This window comes from Emydura macquarii, unplaced genomic scaffold (genome assembly GCF_026122565.2).
Source record: "Emydura macquarii macquarii isolate MOO-44397 ecotype Brisbane River unplaced genomic scaffold, CSIRO-AGI_Emac_v2 contig_1253, whole genome shotgun sequence".
NCBI classification, from domain to species: Eukaryota; Metazoa; Chordata; order Testudines; family Chelidae; genus Emydura; species Emydura macquarii.
Window position 1 is genome coordinate 50,027,499 of NW_027131390.1, and position 24,247 is coordinate 50,051,745.

At 43.9% G+C, this 24,247-nt stretch overlaps 1 protein-coding gene across 1 annotated transcript in view; it reads left to right on the forward strand.

Annotated features, from left to right (window-relative positions):
- The first annotated feature begins 3,935 nt into the window (after positions 1-3,935).
- The window catches only part of LANCL1 (LanC like glutathione S-transferase 1), a 30,453-nt gene continuing 10,141 nt past the window's right edge, over positions 3,936-24,247 (forward strand). The window contains exons 1-4 of the mRNA XM_067548728.1: positions 3,936-4,041; positions 4,345-4,441; positions 8,466-8,583; positions 21,055-21,262. Coding sequence (XP_067404829.1) covers positions 4,361-4,441; positions 8,466-8,583; positions 21,055-21,262 — 407 coding nt within the window. The 5' untranslated portion in view covers positions 3,936-4,041; positions 4,345-4,360. The remainder of the gene's footprint in view (positions 4,042-4,344; positions 4,442-8,465; positions 8,584-21,054; positions 21,263-24,247) is intronic.

The following is a 24,247-nucleotide window of genomic DNA, read 5'->3' on the forward strand; positions in this document are numbered from 1 at the left end:
TATTTTCTGCTCAAAACCAAAAGATTAAGGATAAAAAGGGAAATGTCTCAGACATTGAGGTACAGAGAACAAATTAAACTTTCTGTTTGTAGGTTGCTTTTTTTTATTAATTAATGAAAACAGGAACATTTGTGATAGGTTCACTAGCTGCTGGAGAGTGGCTTGACCTTCAGAAATATGATCTTGGCAAATCAAGAGATTAAAACCCAGCTGCTCTCTGCGTAGTACCTTTTCCAACTAGACTCATAGACTCTAAGGTCAGAAGGGACCAATATGATCATTGCAGAGTAGAGAACCTCACCCCATCCACTTCTGTAATAGACACCTAACCTATGACTGAGTTATCAAAGTCCTCAAATCTTGGTTTAAAGACTTTAAGGTACAGAGAATCCACCAGCAGGTGAACCGTGCCCCATGCTACAGAGGAAGGTGAAAAAAAACCAGAGCCTTTGCCAATCTGCCCTGGGGGAAAATTCCTTCATGACCCCAAATATGACGATCAGTTAAACCCTGAGCATGTGAGTAAGACTCACCAGTCAGACACCCAAGAAAGAATTCTCTGTAATAACTCAGAACCTACCCCATCAAACATCCCTTCATAGGCCATTGGCATATCTACCACCAGTAGTCAAAGATCAGTCAATCGCCAAACTAAGCTGTCCCATCGTACCATCCCCATACATTTATCAAGCTCAGTTTGGAAGCCAGCTAGGTTTTTTGCCCCCACTACTCTCCTTGGAAGGCTGTCCCAGAATGTCACTCCTCTGATGGTTAGAAACCTGCGTCTAATTTCAAGTTTAAACTTCCTGATGGCCAGTTTATATCCATTAGTTCTTATGTCCACATTGGCGCTGAACTTAAATAATTCCTCTCCCTCCCTCAGCCTTCTTATCTCCCCTCAGCCTTCTTTTGGTTATGCCAAACAAGCCAAGCTCTTTGAGTCTCCTTTCATAAGGCAGGTTTTCCATTCCTTGGATCATCCAAGAAGCCCTTCTCTGCACCTGTTCCAGTTTGAATTCATCTTTCTTCAACGTGGGGGAACAAAACTGCACACAGTATTCCAGATGAGGTCTCACCAGCTCCTTGTGTAACGGTACTAATACCTCCCTATCTCTACTGGAAATACCTCATCTGATGCATCCAAGGACCACATTAGCTTTTTTTATAGCCATATCACATTGGCAGCTCATAGTCATCCTGTGATCAACTAATACGCCCAGGTCCTTCTCCTCCTCTGTCACTTCCAACTGATGCGTCCCAGCTTATAGCAGAAATTCTTGTTATTAATCCCTAAATGCATGACCTTGCACTTTCCACTATTAAATTTCATCCTATTTCTACTCCAGTTTACAAGGTCATCCAGATCTTCCTATATGATATCCCAATCCTTCTGTGTATTGGCAATATCTCCCAACTAATGTCAAGTTGTTCTGATGTCTCATAAATCACTTATAGGCACACTACCGGAGCTCCTGTGACACTTTGTGGGGACAGTGACAACTGGACCAACTGCTTTCTAAAAGAGCAGATTTGCACTGTTAAGCTTTTCACTAATAAATTCAGAATGACTGGTATTCTAAAGCTAACATGGCGGCAGCTTCTCTCTCTCATGCTGATTTCCGTATGTTTGTTCCTCCACTCTTTTCACCATTTCTCTGTAGCCTGTGGCTTTGGGGAGATTATTGGGGAACCATAGCAAGCAAGACACATACATTGCCAGGCTAGGTGATGTAATCACAGGCACTGACAGATCCATAGAGGCCTACGATAAATTGACACTGATGCTTTAAACAATAGTACGTCCAAGTAGAATCTCTTGTGTTGGGGGGGTTGGGGAGAGAGCAGAGAGAATGAAGATGATAGTTTGGGAAAAGGATCTTTGACATTAAGTGACTATTATTTTAAAAGAATTTGAAAGGAATCAGGGACAAAAGAAAGTCCTGTAGCACCTTAAAGACTAACACACTTCTGCAGGCATAAGCTTTCATGGGCTGCAACTGCAGAAATTTGTTAGTCTTTAAGGTGCTACAGGACTCTTATTGTTTTTGCTGTATACAGACTAACACGGCTACTCTGGAACTTTTCACCATGGAAGGGACAAAAGAATGTCTGAAGATAAATCTATGTGCTTTATGTTAGATCTTTGCTGTTGAACTGGATGTAATTCTAAAATAGGGATATCAGACTATAATATAGGGCTGGTTATAACTCTCTGAATTTTGATATGAGCAAAAGTCCCAACACTATTGCTGCCAATACTCTGCTCAGTGACCTGAATGCTAACGTTTCACAACCTGTCTGGCTCCTTTGAATTTAATGCAATGATGGCAAGATTTGCAGATTAAACAATCAGAACTATGTACTGTAGGAATCACTGTGTGGAAGGGGAGTTGAAATTGAAGGTTACTGTATTTTCCCCCACTGCTTCCTTGAATAAATTACACTCTTTGATCTTTAACTTTATAAACTGTAATACAGAAAGGGACAAAAAGGACAAATGGATGGAAAACTGGAACGTACAATACACTATAATCCACTTTTGAAAGCCTAGTACATTCTCTTGCATGTTCCCATCAGTGACAAATGAAAACGGTTCCAGTAAACCCTTAAGTCTGGATCCTGCATTTGAATCTTTGTGTGTTACAATGCCACAGAGCCCCACTGTCTCCAATAGGGCTCTGTATGGGCCCAGAGGTTCACCCTTGTGGATACATCTTCATCTGGTTTTCTGCCGCTCCATGAACTTGGAGCCCAGCTGCAAGCCAGCACCTCCTCCCTGAACTGTGAGACACAAGGGAGGCTGGAATGCTACAAATACTGGAGTCCACCAACTGGGCGTTGACATGTCCCATCAAGTTAATGAGTCTGAAACAAGGTGCTGCTGAAATCTGGCCTTACACGCTCAGATACCCTCAAGGGAAGCAGGTTATAACTTCCCAGACAGACAAGTGGTACAAGCTGGACTCAGCAAGCTATTTGTAGCCCATAACAATTCTATTGAATTTACATCTTATCAACTATATCATGTATTCTTATTACCAACAGAGGGCAACAGCCTTCCTTCCTGTGACAACACTGGAAAAGTTGGTTTAATTCTCTGCCCAAAACCTAGCTCCCCTCACAGAGGGTGAATGATGAGACAGAGTCTAGGAGGGGTAGAGGGGGGCTGCAGCAGCAGATCAACAAATGGATTAAGTTTGGAGATCAATGCAAGAGGGCAGATGTGAGGTTTATAGCAGGCTGGAAAGGCCAGCCACATACATCAAATATGAGACATCTTCAGCTTCAAAATAGTGATCAATATCCTTAAACTGCTGCCGGCTCTGCTATAGACCTGCTGGGTGACCTTGGGTGAATCACTTCACCCCTCTGTGCCTCAGTTTCCCTTCCTACCCATGTCTATTTAAGCTGTCAGCTCTTAAGGGCAGGGCTGTTTCCCAGTATATGTACGTACCGTGTCTTGCACAATGAGGGCCTGATCTCAGCAGGCACTACAATAATACAAACCATAATGATACTAATTTACAGAAAATACCTTAAAAAGCCACAGATCAGGACTCTGCTGGGGAAGGAACAACTTGCAATATTCTTATAAGACATGTTAAAAATCCTGCTGTGGCTGAGTGTAAGATCAAGCTGGCTGGATACTTAATTGTCTACATACCATCAATATATTATCTGGCTCTTCAACAACGTGCTATGAATTATTCTTAACCCATCTTTACCACTTTAAAAAAAACCCCACCCTTTGGAAAAGCCACTTGGCAGAACACAACGTGCTGGGGGAAGTGTTTTAGAGCCAGTCGCTGGCCTCAACGTCTTGAATGAGCTCAGCACTTGGAACCCTGCCCAAAAATTCGGATTGGCAGAAAAATGCCCTGCAAAAGGAGACTTCGCTGACTGTCTCTTTAAGAGGCTGGAGTGTGTGTGGCTGGGGCTCCAGGCCCTCATTGGTTTGTGGAAGCAGGAAGTGGGAGGTGGAAAAGTCAGATTCTCTCTGCTTTGCTTTGCTTCTTGTTGTCTCTCTCAGCTGCAGGCAGGGTGAGGCGGGGGGGGGGGGGGGGATTTGAATGTGGTTTCATTTAAACGATTCCCTCTGTGTTCTGGGTGAGGTTGTATTGTACAACGGTGGTCGGGTTATTAGGCTGTCGTGCTGCTTCTCTAGATCCCTGAGCTCTTCCCTTGCTTGTTTAGATTTGGGTGCAGCTGCAGAATCTGGCCGGCCTGCTCTGCAGCTCATGGGGAGCTGGGATGGAGGGGGTAGCTAGCTGTAACAGCAGCAAGCAATAACCTCTGCCTGGTCAAATAACTGGATCACAGCTTTTTCTCTTCACTCTCTTGCAGGTTTGCTGTTGCCATTATGGCCCAAAGGGCCTTCCCGAATCCCTATGCAGACTATGACAAATCCCTGGCCACAGGATACTTTGACTCTTCGGGGCGGGTGAGTCGGGGCTCAAAAGTGACTTCATTTTACTGCACTGTAGTGTTTCCTTCTTAAGGGCTTGTCTGAGCTTAATTTTTCTTTCTCCTGTTTCTATGGCATGGCAGCGATTAGCAGTATTCAGTCTCCTGGAGAAAGGCAGAGGTTGCACTTCTAAAATGCCTCAAGACGGGACGTGCGTGTTCACTGTTAATAGCGTCTTGGATGTTTCTTTTTTTAAAATATTTTCATGAACTTTCTTGGGCCTTCTCATAGGCTTGCCTGTGCCAGGTCAGCATTCAGGTATCTGCCATTGTCCCCTGGGACAGTTTTCCTATTTATAGCCTCATCCAGTTACTGAAAGCAACTATAGAATCTGCTTTAACCCTATGAAATCACGAGTCAAGTTACCCTTTTATATGGTAGGGTGCAGAAGGCTAAAGGGAAAATCCTGATGTAGGTTAGAGGTTTGGACGCAGGAGAAAAAGGCCAGTCTGTGCACCTGGGTAGTGGTGCTGTGTGATCAAAATCACTGGCTCCTGCGGGGAGGGGTGGGAAAGGGGTCAGAAGGGTCTGTTCACATTTAGAGAAGTTAGCGTATATGGGGAGAGAACCAATTTCCAAAGCAGCTATCTGTGACATTGCAAACAAAATTTTGACTTCACTTGAGTAATAAACACCCTGAGACCATGAACAAATAAAAAACAAGCTTTTGTTTTCACACTTCCACTTGCTGTCAGTTTATTGGGTACTGGCAAGGCAAGAAGCCACTCCATACAGGCACCAAATCAGAGAAACACTGACCCTTCCCTTGGGGCTTATTTTATAAGGCCACAGTTGTTCTGGGTAAGAAACAGAGAGAGAGACCGAATAGTCTAGATCTCCCAGTGGATGCTCATATATCTGTTGAGGTCTATCTTGGATTAGAAGCAGTGTTCCATTTTATTGTAATAACTGGAAAAGTAAGATGAAAGGACTGCAGCCTTTTGGGAAAAGGTGTGATCTGAGAACAAGTCTGGGAGCCAAGAACTCCTATATTATAGTCAACAACTCTCAGTGGCCTTGGGCAAGTCACTTAATCTCTCTACTTCAGTTTCTCAATCAGTAAATTAAAACTTACGTGAAGCTTAAGTAATTAATGTTTGTAATACTCTTTGAAGATGACGAAGCAGCCAAACACCAGAGCGGTGTTTGCTTTGGCAGCTTCGCACTCACCTTGTTTAGACTGGCTCTGCATTTTATGAGCAGTGCATCTCAGAGCCAGGAAGAGATGCCCTGACATGTAGTCATTAGAGGTGCCCTCATGGTTTCTGCTTCACTTTGGCAGAGGAGACTTGCAGTCTCCCATCTCTGATTGATGCATGGAGTGTGCAGATCACAGGAGTCTTCGCAGTGGAAGGTGCAACATATCGGCTGTCACTGCTAAGAAGCACCTTCAAAGCTTTAACTTTATATTTTTGGATTTGGAAATTCTTAAAGATCTTTGGGTACATGGTGTTTGCCTCGATTTGATGGTGGTGTTACCTGAAGTTTTTATTCCACAGTGTTTCACTGAGATTTGCTTCCAGAGTCTGACCCCAATGAGTCAGTTCTGACTCACTGCACTTTTTATCCTCTCAGCTCTTTTAGAAGCATATATACATAGAAAAAGTCTTTAGGCACACATTTAACAGAGCAGATCTCTTGTGCCTAACCCAGATTCCTAGACTAAAAACAATAATCACAATTTATTGCACAAAGCGCTTTTTGTGACAGGCTCTGGAAAACAGAATCAAACAAGCAGAACTAGTTCAAAATCTTCCAACTCAGGGGATTGGACCCAAGAGATGTGCCCTCTTTCATGTATTAACCCAGAGACCGCAGCATGGATTGCAGCCTCTGAGTTACTTAAGTGGCAGGCTACAAGAAAAGGAAGGATTTGGGACATGCTTAGATTTTTTCTACCTGATTAGCTGGGATCTATCTAAACTGCAGCTGCCTTTTCTAGCCTACATATCTTAGTGCAGTGTGAATACTTGTGGCACACTAATAATGCTCATCCACATTATACCATCACCTTTACTACATGTGTTCCTAACAGAAAAATACTCTCCTTCAAAACATTAGTGCCCCTTCCCCCCAGCAGAGGTGTGTAGGAAGCAGTGCGTATGCCTGTGTGTGCATAAACAGCCAAACCTTGGAATAAGACATTTTGGTGCATCTGAACTCCCAACTACATTTCAACTTTGTTAAAACAAAACCCTTTGTTATTGCTAAAGGCTCTTAATATATTGGTGGATGCTGCTGGAATTATCATGAGAGCATGTACCCATACAGTATGGTAGATACTTTGGTATTATAAGGTGATGCCATCTTGTGACATCCAGTACAGTATCACAGTGCTTAGTCTATCTTACGCTATAGACTAATTCAGTCAGTTGTGGCGATTTAGAGGTTGTGATCCCAACGGTGCTATGAATGGGCTGCAATTATAGTAGTAAGTATGGAGCCAAGTTCTACAAATTAATTTAATTTTTTCCAGCCTACTGTTTGGTTTCATTATCTCCCCACGCCCCAGGACAAAGCAATTAAAATATGCCTGTAGAAGAATGAACAAAATGTTACAGTTCATGTAACAAAATCCAGCAGCTTGGTAAACCATAGCAAAAATGCCTTGATGAATGCTAGATTTTTAAAATTAAAAAAGGCTAAACATGTGACATCATAACCTGTGGGAGACTGGGTGTGGAAGGTTGAAATGAGGAGGATTTCCATTTTGTGGATTGCTTCCTACAACCCATTTTATTAGTAACAGCCCGGTCAGTACTTACTTTCCAGTGTCAGAGACTTTTGGGATCAGAAGAATGTCACTAAAATGACCCTATTAAGATTGGGCAAAGTAAAAAAATAGCTTCTTTCTTGCTAAAATTTTTCAAGGGAGTTAGGCACCCAGTTCCCACTGAATCAATGGAAGTTGGGTACCTAACTCCCTGATAGAAGAACACCCAGTACTTATGGTGCTTTTCATTCATAGAGCTCAAAGCACTTTACAAACATTATCTTCATTTTAGAGATGGGAAAACTGAGGCACAGAGGGGCCATGATATGCCCAAGGCCAATAGCAGAGCCAGGAGTAGAACCCAGGTCTCCTGAGCCCCACACCAGCATGCCACACTCTGGTCCATATTTAGGCCCCTTTGAAAGCCTAGCCTTTGAGAGAAGTCCGTCTCACTCTTTGTAACTATGCTATTGTCACAAACATTTTATGCCAATGAATTGTTGCAACTAGCAGAATGAGTCCATAGAGAACAGGCTATTCAACAGCATTATCCAAATGTGCCAACAGTTTCTCAGTTAAAAGTTTGTCCTCTTTTTAAATTGGAAAAAGTGCAGGGCCTGAATCCTTAAGATCTTATCTTGCTCTGGTGGACATCAGGAGTAACTCCTTTAACATCAATGGAATTATTATTCTGGTGTGAAGGAGGAGAATCAGGCCAAGATGATTTATTATTAAAAAGTGCCCAGCACTAAGACCTCCAGGAACTTTGTTTCAGATTAAAACCATCTATCACCTCACAAATTTAGGGATTAAAGCACAGCACCCCAGTTGCTCCTGAAATTCCACAACTTGAAAGATCAGAGAATCTAGCTCATCAACCAAAGGCCTGGAGCCTGCAGTTAGCGAAAAGTCAGTGCAAAGAGCTGTGTCTTGCACCCTGTTCTGAATGGGAGCAGGCTGGAGTTGAGCTGGATATTTTTGTTGGAGCAGTAGCCACCCCTCTCAACTTCCTCAAGCCGCACCTGTGGGCCAGGCAGCTCTAGGCATTGAACCCATGGTTGTGCAAAAAGGCTGCTGCTGAGGTAACAGGCCTAGATTCCAGTACCTTCTACTACAGCCAGGCAAATCTGAAAACATGCTTTTCTGGCTACTTTTGCTACCGGAGACTCTCCATTCCCCGGTGTAGTCCCTGCTCTCGGCCGTGCATGCTCGCAGCAGCTTGATGAGCCCTCACCCGATCTGTTTGCTGATATTTACTTATGTATGGTATGTCTTTACTATCCACAGCTGACGCCCGAGTTCACTCAGCGCTTGAACAATAAGATCCGGGAGCTGCTTCAACAGATGGAGAGAGGCTTGAAATCTGCTGACCCCAGGGACTGCACTGGCTACACTGGCTGGGCAGGTAGGGCAATGCAAGCAAGAAGGATGTTTGAACTAGCCAGCTGTGTGGGGCAGACCAAGTCAGCTTGTTAGCTGCCTTTGAGGTTAGGCTCATCCGGCTGCCGCCTCCTCGAATAAAAAGCAAAACAAAAACAATGCTGCCTTGTTAACTCTGATGCACGGTATCAGTCAGAAATGATCAGGGTAAACTACGCCATGAAGCAGCCCTGGCACTACTTGTGATTTAAAAAAAGAAAAAATATATTTGAAGCTGGGGGCCCCCTGCCCTCCCCATTTCTGGCAGCTGGGGTCAGAGGGTGGGAACAAGGCATCTTTGGCACTGCATTGCCATGTAGGGCATGCTCGTGATCATGATCTTACAAAGAAAGTGTGGTGGGTTAGATGACTTAGGGGCTGATCAACATCAGAGCCTTTTACCTTTCAGATGCGGGCTCAGATCCAGCCCAGTCAGTTGTGATGGCATTGTTCGCTCCTTACTTGCTGTTAGGTGCACCTGCCCTGTGTGAAGCTAGCTGTGGGTGCCATTGCTGGTGGACATGGATGCAGCACATGACAAAATCTGCACTGGGCACTGCCTGAATAGACCAAACACCTCTCAGCCCTAGCCAGTTTGGATGGAACCATCTGGGCTGGCCAGCACGTGGGAGCTTCCATTGTCACCGTCCACAGCTACCTCTATGTACTGTGGATTAAGGGGGACTGGCTCAGTTACGAAAGAGGCCTAAGCGCTGACATAGGGAATGTTTGTTTATTTCAGGGTAGCTAATCTTTGCCGTTATTATATGATGTAGCATGATCACCAGGCTGTACCAGTTCTTGTTCTGGGTTACGTGTTTTAATGCCGATGGACTGATCCCAAACTGATTCTGGCCCAGTGTTCTCAACGGAGGGGGGAAAGGAGAAAAGGTGCCAGACAGCATATAAATCAGGAATCCCTGTCCTTGAAGTGACTTTTTTTTTTTTTCTCTTCAGAGCTACCAAAAATAGCTTTACCTCTAACTCAGACCAAGGTAGCCAGACTTGCCATGACAAGTATCAGGGGCTGTTTCAGATAACTGGTCTGCAGTCCCTTCTCCATCTCAAGCTTCCCTCCACCAAAACCAGGACTGGCTTTGTGTTAGATCCCACTGGTCAGTAAGCTTGTCTGGGTGAACAAGAAGAAGTCAGAGTCTAAGGCTGCCTCCACACTTGGAGTTGGGGGTGTGACCTACTCGTGCTAGCTCTCACGGCATTAGTGTACTAAAAATTGTAGTGTGTCTACAGAAGCACAGGCTAGCCGCCCCAAGAACAAACCTGCCGGACCCTGTATTCAAGGCAGCTAGCCCATGCTGCTGCTTGCCGCTGCCCGGGCTTCCACGGGCACACTCAAGTTTTTAGACTGCTAACTTGATGGTGCTTTAGTGTAGACGTAGCCTAAAACTGTTTCCCCCTGTTACTGCAGCAGCCGGTAATGTTTAGGAAAGAAACCCTGCCTGCTCCCTTGGTAGAGCACATTAAAGACAAAATGGACCAAGGAAGAGCACTGCCACCATCACACCTTTTTTTACCCATTTTCTCCTTTGTGTGAGTGTTTTTGCTTTCCTGCTACTCTCCCTCTCTGGACCTAAGAGAAGTTCTTCATTCCCTGCCAGGTGGTCCCTCCATTGCCGCCATATGCCCTTCCCCTCCCCACACTTCTTCCTGTAGGAGGCCCCGCTGTGGAGAGAAGCACTGCACAGCACCCCGAGGATGGGAACCTGACATCACACACGGCTGACAAGCAGTGACCTGGTTTTTGGTGACAATTCAGGGGATGCCAGTTTCTCTGCAATGCCAATGCCGGTACCCATATTGCTGAGATCTTCAGACTGGTCTTGGCGTAGCTAAATCTGTGCCTAGGTGCTACAGAAAATGGTACTGGCAGCTCATCAGAGAGAACTGTTCTCGCTCAGTCACTGCCGGTCGAGTATCCAAACCTGGCATTAGAAGGCATAGTCATGCTACTAGAGGTGCCAGTTTTTGAATGAGATGGCAAGCTGGCACCCGGACAACCTATAACTATTACTGATTCCAAGGCGCTTGTGTAAGAAGGTTAACTGTGGTAGGCTGGTCAAATTCCAATTCAGGAGGACTCACCCAAGCTCCTCCTGATGCGTGATGCACACTTCCTGACCAGCACTAATCAGTGATGTCACTGTTCAACAGTTTCTGCATTTCTACCCAGTGGTGGCGGATCTGATCTCCATGTACGCTCTGTATTTCCATCAGCTTGTGTGTGCTTGGAGATCCCTTGGGATGAAAGACACTGCGTGCAAGAAAGCTAGTGTTAATGTGGCAGTCCGGTAAAAGGATGGCAGCCTCTGGAGTGAGCATAGGCATGTTATCTGAATTTACAATGGATTCTGCCTGTTACCAGTACAACTCAGTATGTAAGATTGGAGGATAAACAGTTCACATTAGCAAGACTCCTACAGTGTATTGGGTGGAGAGCTCATCTCCCCTGGAGTACAGGGGGTTGTTATCCCTGCATAGGGCAGCCTTAAGGAGCATCGTACGAGCCTTGATTAGGAAGGAAAACAACTCGAGGGATGACACGATGAGCAATGCTATGGGTAGGACTTCCACTCATTTTTATTCGGAAGAGAGTTACACAAAAGGGATTCTTCCTTTCCCTTTGTTCGTTCCTTCTCGGCACAGCACGCTTCTCAACTTGTCATTTACAAGAAGCCTACGAAGGACTTTTTTGTGAGTCTCAGCCAGAGAAATGGAACACGCTGATATTATTCCATGTCTGTTTTCCCCCTTCTAATCATCACTAGATTAATTTATTCAACGTTGTTTCTGGGTAGAAAATTAATTGGGCCATGACAGCAGCTTTTCCTCTTAATTGCTTATGTCGACAAGACTTGTTGAGAATCTTCTCATGTAAATCATCACCCAGGCGTCTGAAATCAGTCAGCACGTTTGTGGCTGCTAACGAGAGATATTTGAAATGAATGGCTGTGGCTTTCTGCAAACATTCTTCCTCTCTCTGATGTAGTCCACCTGAGTGGGCTACATTAGGCCTAGGAATACATGGCATATGCTGGAATTAGACTTCAGATATGTTCTGTCTATTCTTTCCACTGTACACATGCAAAAACCACATTCCCTTCACTTCTGTCGGGGCATCCCTACTTCTTGCAGCAGTTCAGGGTCTGTGGTCTTTTAACCAATTTAGCTAAACACTAGTGTGGACACTTAAATGTAAAACCCAGCTGATATCTGTATAGCAGGCATGTAAGTTAAACTGCTGGAAGCCTGTTTTGAACTGATACATTGTACATATTAGCTGTACATAATTGTTTTTTAAACCATTGCAGTTTGTGTATTGACACGGTTCTGAAGAGTGAACAATCTAAATAGGCAAGATAAAGGATGGAAGGGAAACGGAGAAGTGACTTGTCTGAGGTCACCCAGTCAGCCAGTGGTAGAGCTGGGACTAAAACCTGAGTCCCTGTCTACCCCATGACCACTGGATCATACTGTATCTCCAAGTCTATGAGCCATAAGCTAAAATGAAGCGAGGAAAAGCTGGCCCTCCTATGCATTTGCAAGTCCTCTATCCACCTGTTGTCCAAGTTCTTGGGCATCTCCTCTATATATACATATGGTGGTACATAAAAGAGACAGCAAGGTCTGCCTGAACTAGAAAGAGTCAGTGCAAATATTCATGTGCCTGTAATGTGTGATGTGCGTTTCAAGATTATTAGGCAACATGTTAAAAAACGAGGGCAAGTAACTGTAGTCCCAGAACACCTAATAATTTACATGCTGACCTTTCCAAGACATTATTATGGCTTCAAGCAGTTATTTACTCTGCTGCTCTGAAAATAGATGCACTGGTTTGAGCTGCTAGTTTATCATTTGGTTCTTAACTGCCTCTGGGACCCTGAGCTCTTCTGGGGGCCAAAAAGCCCATGTGTCCTCCATATGTTTTGCTGATGGGAAGGAGATATGGAAGGTGTGTTGTGTTGTGCTCCCCCCTCACCCCCTCAGAGACTGTGACTCAGGATTTTGCCAGACCTTTTCCAAAGCTGTATCCATAGTAACCAGCATCTGAGACAGCGAACTTTAAAGATGAGAGCTGCACAGGACAGCAGAGGATATATATGATCCAGAGCAGTGGTTCTCAAACTTATTATTATTGTCTGTACGTGTTTATAGTGCCACCGCCTCCCCCCGCTACCCCTCCACACAAGTATATATGCTGATGTATGTGGCGGCAGTGCTTCACTTGAATCAGTTTTGGCTTGTTTTTCACTTGCGTTAGGGTTTGTTTGTTTGGTTTTTTTTTTTCTGTTGCACGAATGAGCCAACAATCCATTGTAACAAGAGCAAAAGCAAAACTGTGATTGTGGGCCATGCTCACAATTTAAATGTGCACACCACATCGTAGCAAATGGATTCATGTACAGATGGCAATGACTTTGTATAATGCTGTGCAAGCTTAACAGAAATCTGTCAAAATGCACAGCGCCATCTGAGGACTTGATATGTCCGGAGGAATCAGCATTGCTAGTTATTCATTGCTATGGGTAAAATGTGTGCAGTAAGTTATTTGTTTTGGTTTTTTTCTCCTAAAGCGTCTCATGCTCTCCCAGAATACATTCTGCCTGCCCCTCAGTTTGAGAATCTCTTACCCAGAGGAATTCAGACCATCAACCTGTTCCCAGTAGGCACTGAAGGAACACAAGGTCAATGAAATAGGTCCTAATAAGGTGAAAGATAATCACTCTTTTGGATTTGTATGGTAAACTGTTTCTGGTTAATTTACTGTGCCCCAAGGAGTTGTGGAGAGACCAGCTTTCACTAGGGATAGATGGACAGGTTTAGTGTTTCAGACATAGTCCATTATCCAGACTCCTAGGGCCTAATTCATCGTTGGCCTGCACCTTCTGCAAAGCGGATGCACATGCTGTCTGTCTGATTGAGCGGCATCTTACATAGATTCTGTGCAAATGTAAGTGACTTATACAAGCGGCAGAGCAGTGACAAATTAGGCCCTTTGAGTTCAGTTGCCAGGAGATAAATTTGGAGAAGGGCTGTTTCCTTTGCTCTTTTCTGTGTTAGTAAGATTATATAAAGCCCAGGAGTTGTCATAGCTTCTCTGCCATCACTAGAATTCTCTTGAGTGGGAAATCTGGCACATGCCTCCAAGCACTGGGCTCCCATGCCCCACATCACAAGGGACTGAAATCCAGAAGTGCCAGTAGGATGATCGCCATTCTGGCCAATACCAGTCCTCAAAGCAGGGACTTCCAGAGCTAGGAGCAGGTTGCTACAGCTTGAGCTAGAAAACCAGGCTCTCTGGATGCAGGGGCTATCATAGACTCACATCCTCCGTGGGGTCAGGCACAAGGGGGACAAATACTGACTGGTGGGCTACACCTAGACCCAAAAGAGAGGCTACCAGAGCTACTGTTCTGCCACTGGAGTCAAAAGGAGGAGAGCAGGTTGAGTGGCAACACCGGATGCCTGTGTGGGGAGGCTGGAAGGTGAGTTGCTAGGGGAGTGTTTGAGGCAGTATAACAAGGTGATGCTACTCAACAAAAAAGATCTCCTTTTCCAGGAAGAAATGTATCTCCTGATCACATGAAATACACAAGCGCTCCCCAACTCAGCGGATGTTACCCAGACCCACAGCTCCAAATGTCAGCAAATAGCCTTCTTCCACAGCGCCTCTTCACTTCCCGTTTCTGGAGTAGCTGCTCTCATGGCCCTCCTGCTCACTTGTACAGGCTAGTATGTTCTTGTTCGCCAATAGCGAACTACAGCCTGTCAAAAGTAGAGTGCAGGGGTTGGAATGAAGGGTAAGCCTGGGGTATACGAAGAGAGTCTGGGTTCTGATAAATACTGACTGGGTGTCTCTAAGGGTTTCCCATCCCCAGTGTGTAACCAGACAGTGTTGTCCCATGGCTACTAAGGCCTGATCTACATTTGTGGCGAAATTCAGCAGCAGTCAACGGGAGATACGCACGCTACTCAATGTACTTGTGTATCTCCCATCAACTTCCTAACTTCTACTTACCGCGGCGTCCCAACTGTGCTGGGCTGATGGAAAATGCCCTCCAGTCGATGCAGCGTTAATCTTTTTGCGGGGTGGATTAACGCTGTCGACTTCCGGATCAATTGAGCAGGTCTTCACTGTCACTCAATCGACCCCAAAGAATCCATCTGGCGGTACTGAGGGCCGCTGTGGGTGATGATATACCCTAAGGAAACTGCAGTGATCCTGAAGCTATCCTTTGTTTATAATTCAGGATATCAGGCTCTTCATGGTTTGGGAGGCAGTGAAGTCAATGTAAGGAGCCCTATTTAAAATGGTCTCCAGCATAGTTTGTGTGAAAAGCTTATTAGTGTGAAAGCTGAGGCAGAATCTAAATGAGCAATGCCATTTTATGGAGGTCAGGATGAGTTATACCATCCTGTAGTCACATCACTTGAAAGGAAAACTGCTAGTTAAGAAAACTTTAAAACTCCGAAATCTTAAGGGGATGAAAAAATTGACTCTTACGACTTTGAGTGTTTAAAAGTTAAAGTGCATATTTAAAACAACAATAGACTCTCCCACAGTGAATAAACATATGGTTGAACTTAATCTCTGTTCTGCCACCCCATACAATTCAGATGCCAGCTGAGCTCTCCAGGTCAATTATAGCTGATATCTGCTCCAGTCACACTTATGATCCTAACATTTAAGGCGGGGGGGAGTTTCAAAAGTGCTCAGAATTGCCTCCATTGTGGTCCATTGAATTGACTTCAATGGGATCAATGTTAAACCAACACTCAGCACTTGTGGGTTGTTTTTGGGTTTAGCCTAAATATCTTTGCGGACCTGGGCCTAAATGACTTGTCCAAGGTCGCATAGGGAGTCTGTCGCGGAGCAGGGAAGTGTTCTGGGTCTTCCAAACTCCTAACCACCTTCACCTCTGGGAGAGCATCTTTCCTATGCCTAAATTACCACATAGATCATTTTATCTGTAGAATGATACTATGGAGGAGAGCTACAGGTACATCTATTGGTATGACCATAGGTTTGTCCCATACTGATCACTCCTGCAAATCTGTTGGATCTGTGCATTTAATGGGTTTGTGGAAAGGGAAGATGATGCATTAGAGTTTGGGTGGCAAATGGAACAAAAGGGTAGTCTTACAGTGTGTTTCTGCTCTGAAGAGTAATTATGTAAAAATGGCACCTTTGTACTCCAGATTATTTCCTTTTTATTCATTCCTATTCACTGCCTTTAGCAACCTATATTAACAAAAATACATTTTTATTTCTGTTCCTGTTATCTTGGATGAGCAAACCCAGACAAGAGTGTAACTTGGGTTCTATTCCTTCTTAGGTAGCAACAAATTCATGGTAAATTCCAGTCAGCTACATCCTTATAATCGCACTGACCACAGTGGGATTGCATAGGTGTTTGTGAGGCCCCAATTTGGCCTGCAGAACTCTAATAATGGTGACCGCATGAAATGGAAAGAATAGTTTGACTTTCGGAGTACACGTTGCATTGCAGGGCTGGCAATAAGAAATTAAGTGTCACACTTCAATAAAAAGTTGCATTTTAAAATGGTTCTGAAAGGGGTTAATAAATGATTAATAGATGTTATAAGCATATTAGACATGAGTAATGTATTATAGATGGTTATAAACACATCACTGGTTACAGGTGATTATGCACTTTTTATAAGCAACCATGTGGAGCTGTTGGATTCTTTATCAATCTGACAATTGATTAATACTTATAAAACTTCTAATCATTTATTAACCCTTTTATATACTATCTATAAATAGAACCTTATTATAAAGTGTGATAAAAAATCTTTATTAATTGAAAACAGAGTACCTACAGAGACCTGTAAGAAGGAAAAATATGGATCTCCCCCCTGCCATTTCACAGAGTCACTTTTCAGAAAAGGTCCATGCTTTCAGGGCATGATTCAAAGTCAATAGAAGTTTTTCCATTGCCTCCAGTGGGCTTTGGATCACACCATAAATAAATAATACTGAAAATACAAAATACAGAAAATATTCTGCCTGAGGCTAGTCAGCTGCAATTTTGCCTTTACTGACTGTGTCTTGGAGATATACTGCTCAAAGGGTGTTTATCTTTCTTCTGTCTTCATGGCTAAATTAAATCGCATTTTTACTTAACATGACACACTCTGAACACCAAACATTAACTAGCCCTCAGGTGGCCCCTCTCCAAAGCATCTGCCCCTCCAAGATACCTGTTGTTTATCAGAGATGAGCAAAAGGAGAGAATTTTGTTTCCAACAGAATTTTGAGCAGTTTCTCACCCCTGTGATGCAGCCAGGCCCTTGCCAGTACAAGCTGCAGCAAAGTTGAGACTAAAGAGGCAGCAGGCAGGCACGTGTGCCGAAAAGAAGGGGAGGAGGGATGGGCCCAATAATCTTTTGATAGACTTATCAGAACAGAGCTGAAAACCCCTAGTTAAAAAACTAAAGGGGTTTTTTTTTAAATCTGTACACGCCAGTGAAAGCGTGCGCCTTAAGAAACGCTCTTTGAAAAACTTCTGTAAGTATTATTATTATTAAAGTAACTAAGCGCTAACACTTTTCATCCAAAGTTGCTTTACAGAGGAGGTATCATCATCTATCCCCATTTTACAGATGGGGAAACTGAGGCACAGAGAAATGAAGTGACTTGTCAAACGTCATCCAGCAGGTCAGTGGCAGAACCAGGAATAAACCCAGGTGCCTAACCACTGGACCACATTATTTAAAATTCAAGTTTATAGTGTCCCTTTAAGAGAAATCAGCTAGTTCTTTCCTTCACCCCCAACTTTACTTGCATTTGGTGCATGTGTATTCTGGTGCTGACAGATGTTATATATAGAACATTAAAAATGCACATGATATTGTGAGCCCAGCAGCATCCTCTGTATGACCAGTGCATGGCCTCCCCGATCCTCAGTTTAATTAACATAACTTCATATTTTCTATTAGATGCCACTATACGTGAGTTCCCCCCCATTTATAACTTCCTGCTTTGAGGGCTCTGAATGGTTTGCTTTATAGGTTTGAGGAAGGGAGTGTAAAGCCTTTTCTCCCTCCAGATTGCAGGTTTGAATCTGGTCCCAGTGAGCAATAACCAAAAATTCCCTTTCTCAGGGCAGTTTCATGACCTCTGTGACACAAGTTCGCTGCAGTTCAGTTTCTAGTGGACTGGAGTCTGCACACTGTAAACCACCATCTAACTGGTGTCCTTAGCAGCAGTTTGGGCAAAGAAACTAAGGTTGAATTGATATTGGAAGTAGGCTGCCCCCTTGCCTTAGATCCCTTCTGTTCAGGGTTGGCGTGGTTAAGTTAGGGAACTTTGCATTGCTGCTGTGTATCACAAGGACCTGCAGTTTACAGGTGCTGACTATCCAGTATCATTCACAGGCCCTAAGTTCAATATATACCTGAAGCAGTTTTGTGTGTGTGAAAGAGAGAGAGAGAGAGAAATAGTCTTTTAGCTGGTTGAGATGCTCTAACTATATGTGCCATATACTGTAACAAGATTTCAAGCAAACTAAAATATCTTACAACTCTGGTACTGCTTACTGCGATTAATGGATTTAGTAGTTGCTAAAGTAAAGGTCATAAGTATTGGATCCTCTCGGTAACTGTACAAATGCACCTCTTCCAACACAATCCCCCAAAACAAAACCCTACCAAAACAGAACACTTTACTGCACACACAATTCTTCCCCTGGGGAAAGGATGAGTATGAGAACCAACCACATGTGATAGATGTTATCCATGTGGCTTAATGCACAACAGGCAGATGCTCAGACACTGATTATGGTGACAGGTCCTTTTCTAGAATAGAACCTGCAGATCCTTCTCTATGGTAGGCCATAGACTGCCAGCTATGTGGTAGCTAATATGAGCACAAACGGGAGCTGGAGTGAGACAGCCACATATGTTTGAAGCAATTCAACTGAATGCAGGTCTCCAGGGGTGCAAAGGTAGGGGAAGTGATCTGCTCTGCTATCTAGCCTCCCTTCCTATGTCATGTAATTAATTTTTATACAGCACTCTTCATATTAGACACATATTGCAAATATTATCTAATTCATCTTCAACCCACTCTGCAAATTTGGGAGGTGAGGTATTTACCCTCATTTTACAAATGGGGAAACCGAGGCAGGGCAGGGCAGCGACTTGCCCAAAACCACACAGAGTGTATTGCAGTGCTGCGATTATCATTTAGGACCTCCTGATTTCCCGTCCTATACTCTGTCCTCCAACCATGCCGCCTCTAATATACATTGACTAGTTCTTAATCATGAGCCAATGGATATTTGATGCTCTTATTTTTTTAATCTGTCATTGGTGTATCTATATATCTAAACATGCATGTGGGAAGTCACCACTCCATGAGGGGTGTTGCTGTACACACTTCTAGGAAATGGCTTGTAGACCAGCTTTCAAAAGCTTTTTGGTTTAAAGAAAAGGTTGCACCATTTGGGAAGTGATACCATCATTTCCAGTTATGCAAAGTCCCTCAACCCCAACTGTGATTTGGAGCTTTTGGGGTTTTGCACAAAAAGTCCAATTTAAACAGTGGTTCGTTGTTCAGGACAGGAGGGAGGGAGGGAGTTACTAAAAGATTTGGGGGTGGGGGTGAAGGGGAAGAAGGGATTGGAAGAAATAAACTCACAAGGTACCTGTATTTTCTCCCTTTTATTTTTCCAGACTTCAACCCTGGCATTATTCTTGCCGTGGTACTTACATAAAAAATTAAGCTTGTTAATTAAGCTTGCTTATAAAGTGAATAGCTAAACATTAAAACAGGTAACTCCATAAACGTGCTGTTTAAATGGCTATCAGGCCTATTAAGAACTTAAAAAAGGTGATAGGTGCTAAATAGTCATGGAGAGACATGTTTGCTACCTAGTATGTGAGTATTCCCCTTTAAAAAGAGCTTCATGTCCATGTCCTTACAAATGTGAGCGATGGTACTATACATCTGAGCTTCTCTCTGTGGAAATACTAACACTGAACTGCTTAGAGAGCGGACAATGTTATTAACTTTGGCAGCAAATGGAAATTTGCCCTTAATATATATGTGAAATTGAATTGTCTGTAGCACGAAGCTTTGGAGATTACCCATGCAAAATGAGAAAATGATCTAAATTTAAAATTGTCCCCAGTACAGTGGAAAGTAATTTTTCAGGCTGCTTTTTTTTTTTTTTTAAACTGCATCGAAATCTGCAGAGATTGGCTCTATTAATTTAGGCTTAAACACAGGACCTGTGTCATCTTAGAAATGGTTAATGAGATGGAAAGCTTACTGTAAGGGGCAAAATGAGATTTTTCTGGAAGCGATGCAGGCCACTAGCCTCTCTGATACAGATTCTTTGAGGACGCCCCGAGCCCATAGCTCCTATTGAAGGTGCCTTCTGTCTAGCAGGTTTTTAGAAGGGAATTTCTATCTACCGTGACAGACCTTTTGAATAAGGACACACAGATGACTCCTCAATTATGTATAACAGGCTTCAAGAACAGGATGAGAGAGGGACGGAGCAAGGCTCCAAGCAAGCCCATTGACATAGCCTTTTAGCAGCGGCATTGTTTATGTAGCTAGATGCCTGGTATGAAAGAGTCAGGGGCGGAAGAATGCATTTTCCTGGCTCTTGAATAGCTCTTTATGTTTCAGACAAAGGCTGCACTCAGAATTAGTGTGTGGTGTGTGCATTAAGGAATTATCTCTTTGTTTACAATACTTTTCTTGAAAACAGCTGATTCTCTGTACAGAGAGAAATAAGGGAGAGATTGAAAATGACCTTTTTCTATGATGGCCCAATCTAGTCCAGGGTTTCTCTATTTAGGGGTCACCAACAGGTGTCAGAGGATTGTAAACACCCTGCGATTCCTATATTGCTTGATGGCTGGGAGGTCCCAGTCAGATGAGAGGCTGGTTGGGGGCATCTTGCTATGGAAAATGGGGTCCCAGTATGGTCGAGGTTGAGAACAGCTGCAATACTGCAAATATTTTCTTGCCTATCTATCACTGATGCTTATTTATTTGTCGTTGCAACTTGGCAGGCGGCCTGTCTGTTTAATCAAATAAATCAATAATACCATCTTCGTCTTATACAGTGCTTTTCACCTATAGATCTAAAAGAACGCTACAAAGTTATACTTTGTACACTTGACAATTATTGCCATTTTACAGATGGGGAAACTGAGGCAGAGAGGCGATGTGACGTACCCAAAGTCACCCAGTGGCCACGCTTCAAAAGACAGGGAGCTATTCATGTCCCAGTGGAGATACACTGATCAGTAAATCTAGGTTTAATATTTGTTTTGTCTCCCCCATAAGCAATTGGGTTTTTATATTTTAAAGTTAGTGCAACAAAGGTATATAGTGCTGGGGGGGAGCAACAGAACAGCTGATCCACCCCCCGGGCTTAACCCATTTCTTTCTTTGCAGGCATTGCCTTGCTTTACTTGCACCTGTATGATGTGTTTGGCGACCCTTCCTACCTCCAGGTGGCAGAGGCGTACGTGAAGAAGAGCTCGAACTGTCTGACAAGGCATTCCATCACCTTCTTGTGTGGGGATGCTGGCCCTTTGGCAGTGGCTGCCGTGGTGTACCACAAATTACAGGATGAGACGCAGTCGGAAGCCTGCATCACTCGGTAATGTTGCAGGGTTTGTTTGTGCTCACCTGTTCCTAATGTTATTGCTTTCGGGCACCTGAGCTGGTGTCCAAAACTCCTGGGCTTTTACCATGCTGAATGTCCCTCTGAGCCTTGTTAGGGTCTGCTGTACTGCTCTGTTTGAAGGAGAGGATTCACTAGCTGGACAAGAAGCATGCAACAGAATCTTCGCATCCTAGAGAAATGGTCGTCATTAAGGACGTAAACTGATCCTGGTTGCCTAACTGGCCCATGGTTACAGCCTGCTTTTCTGGGTGTACTCTCACTGAGCAGGGATTGCCGCAGCACTAGAACTGGTCCAACAGGTGGGGGGGAACTGCCTGTGGTTGCTTGGTTGGTTTGTTATTAATGTTTCCATTTTTCAAAATCTTTAAAAACAGCAATTGATTTTGTTTGAAAACTTTACACCGGTTCTGTAGCTGGTTGAAAATGGGGGAAAACTTGGAAATATTTAGTCAGTATTTTCCCCCCATTATAATTTTTTTTGGGGGGACGAGGAGACAGATTTGGAAATTTTTTAACAGCCCCACCCCACACTTAAAGAAACATTGTATCAAGGTTAAGCTTATGGTTTAAGCTTTTTCATTTTATTTTATATCTGTTTTTAAATTGTATTTTCATCTCTATTTTTGTTGTTGATATTTTTTAAACACAAGCCACTGAACACTATCAGAATAGGGATAGCATGCAACAGAGAAAACACACTTAGCAGAGGAGCAGATTTCAATGGTAAGCTTTCAAAGGTATATGATATAAGGAGTCTTAAAATGATGAAAAATACTTTGGCAAACTTTCCATTTAAAGTTGACCAGTAAATAAATCTACTAGATCCTAATAGCTGCAGAAATAGATGCTGAATATTCTGTTTTCTGGCTATGAGGGTCATACAACACAGTCATTTAAAAATGAAGGAGAAGAAGTTCAGAATTGCTGAAAGGATTTGGAAATCCAGTTCCCATTAATTTTAATTGAGATTAAGAATTTCTTCTTTTTGATGCGAGTTTAGTGCTCATGAAATATGCAGCTTGAACCAGTCTAGAGACAAAAGTCCCTTCTTTATTCTGGAAATATATACATGTGATCTTAACAATATTGCATTGGTCAACCTTGCATCAGATTGATGAAGCTTGCTAATGTGATGTTGCCTACAAAAGGGACATCTGGACATTATTCTTTCAAACTGTGATGTACAATTGTGGTGGGAATTAAACCCCAAATTGTAATAGATCTCAGATCATGTTTTTTTATTGTAATTATCCCTTGCTGTGTCCCTTCTGCAGACTGCATCAGTTTTGTGGCAGAGCAGAAATTCAGATAAATTCTGCACTGCCATCTAACGGCATATGGAGGATAGAGCATCGGAAATCGGTTACTTCTGAAAGGCAAGCGGAGAACAGAAAATGGGGTATTCAAAAGCCAGGGTTAGGTTAGACTTTCCTGCTGCCTGTCCTCTGATTGTTTTAGATCAAGCCATAGTACCCTGTAAACACTTTTTTTCCCACAAGAAATATTTCTATTAATCAAAACACAGAATGGGGTTTGAACTTATTACTGAGCTCCCGAAGAGTTTGTGGCATTTTGGAGTGGAAAGCTCTTAGTTTCTTGTATAGAGAAGGATAGCAATTGCTATGCCTCTTTCACAGGGAACCAAAGAGGTTTTAGAGAACATTTTATCTGCACAAAGGCTGAAGTGAGCTTATCAGTGGAGCTCTCGCAGCAGTGGAAGACACATAAGCTTCTTTTTGAGGGGCTGCTAGCACTTGTCTAAATGAGTTCATGACCAAAAACTGTGCTTTACTCTCCTGAGGGGCTAGAACACTTCAAGGTGGCCAATCTTCCAGAAGTCAGTGAAAAACTGGACTATCTTCTTAGAGCCTGTGTTCCAGAGTTTCCCTGCTGTCTCCTAGTCATTCATGAGACCAGGTGTTTGCATCTAGAATCATTGGCCCACAAAATCCTTTCCCGCTGCACAGCTGCTGCGTTTTCCTTTCTTCCAGATGCGGTTCATTTTCAGCAGATGAGTTAATAGGTTGGCTTAGTAGCCGTGGTATCTAATTTCCAGGATCCTGTACCACCTTCCTCCTGATGGAAAATGGCATTCTGGGTACAAGCAAGACTACCAGGCAGGCGTCTGGCCTCTTGTGTGACACGCCCACATCCGGCAGGCCTGCCACGCTGGAATGTATTAGCTTTGATTCTCACATTTACTCTGTGGTTCAGTTCCTAAAATGCTGACAAAAACTACCCTGCAGGCTTCCTCTCCTCCTTCCCTCACTACTCCAGCGAGCATAAACCCACTCACGCTCACAGCCCCTCCCTCAGCCTAAAGGGAGGAGCTCCTGAACCCAGGGCTCAAATGATGATGGGACAACAAATGAAGAAAAACAGGAACAGGTGTGAGGGCCAAAGGGGCATAAGTAGGGAACAGAAAAGGACACCGAGCAAGAAGCCAGAAAAGAGGCTGCAACCTGGTGCACTCCAGAGAGACATGCGCCAGGGTCTCCCTGATGCCGCAAAGGGGACAGGTGTCGGGGAGAGGGGCAAACCATGCCAGACACTCACCCATGCTCATGGCTCCATGGAGGAGCTGCCAGAAGATATTCACAGTGGGCCCTGGGACCAGGGTAGAAGAGAGGTTGGCCCACCAGGAAGTGGGGGCAGCTGCAGCAGCCGTACAAAATAGGAAGAGAACATTGGCCCTATATGCTCCAAACCCCTGCCACCCAAATTGCCCCAGGGAGCTTTTCACACAGTCCCCCGAGATTCCTGCCCATGGCATACCATCTGCCCACCCCCTCACCCATCCACTCTCCCCAAGCGGTTAGTCCCTCAGGCTCTGGCAACTCCCCAGACACTGCATCAAACTCCAGGCACCCCACCCACCCAGCTGCCCCAGGTGCGCCTTCACTGCCATAGGTAACCCACCCCTGCTACAACCTCCCACCCTGGCACAGTTCTTCCTGG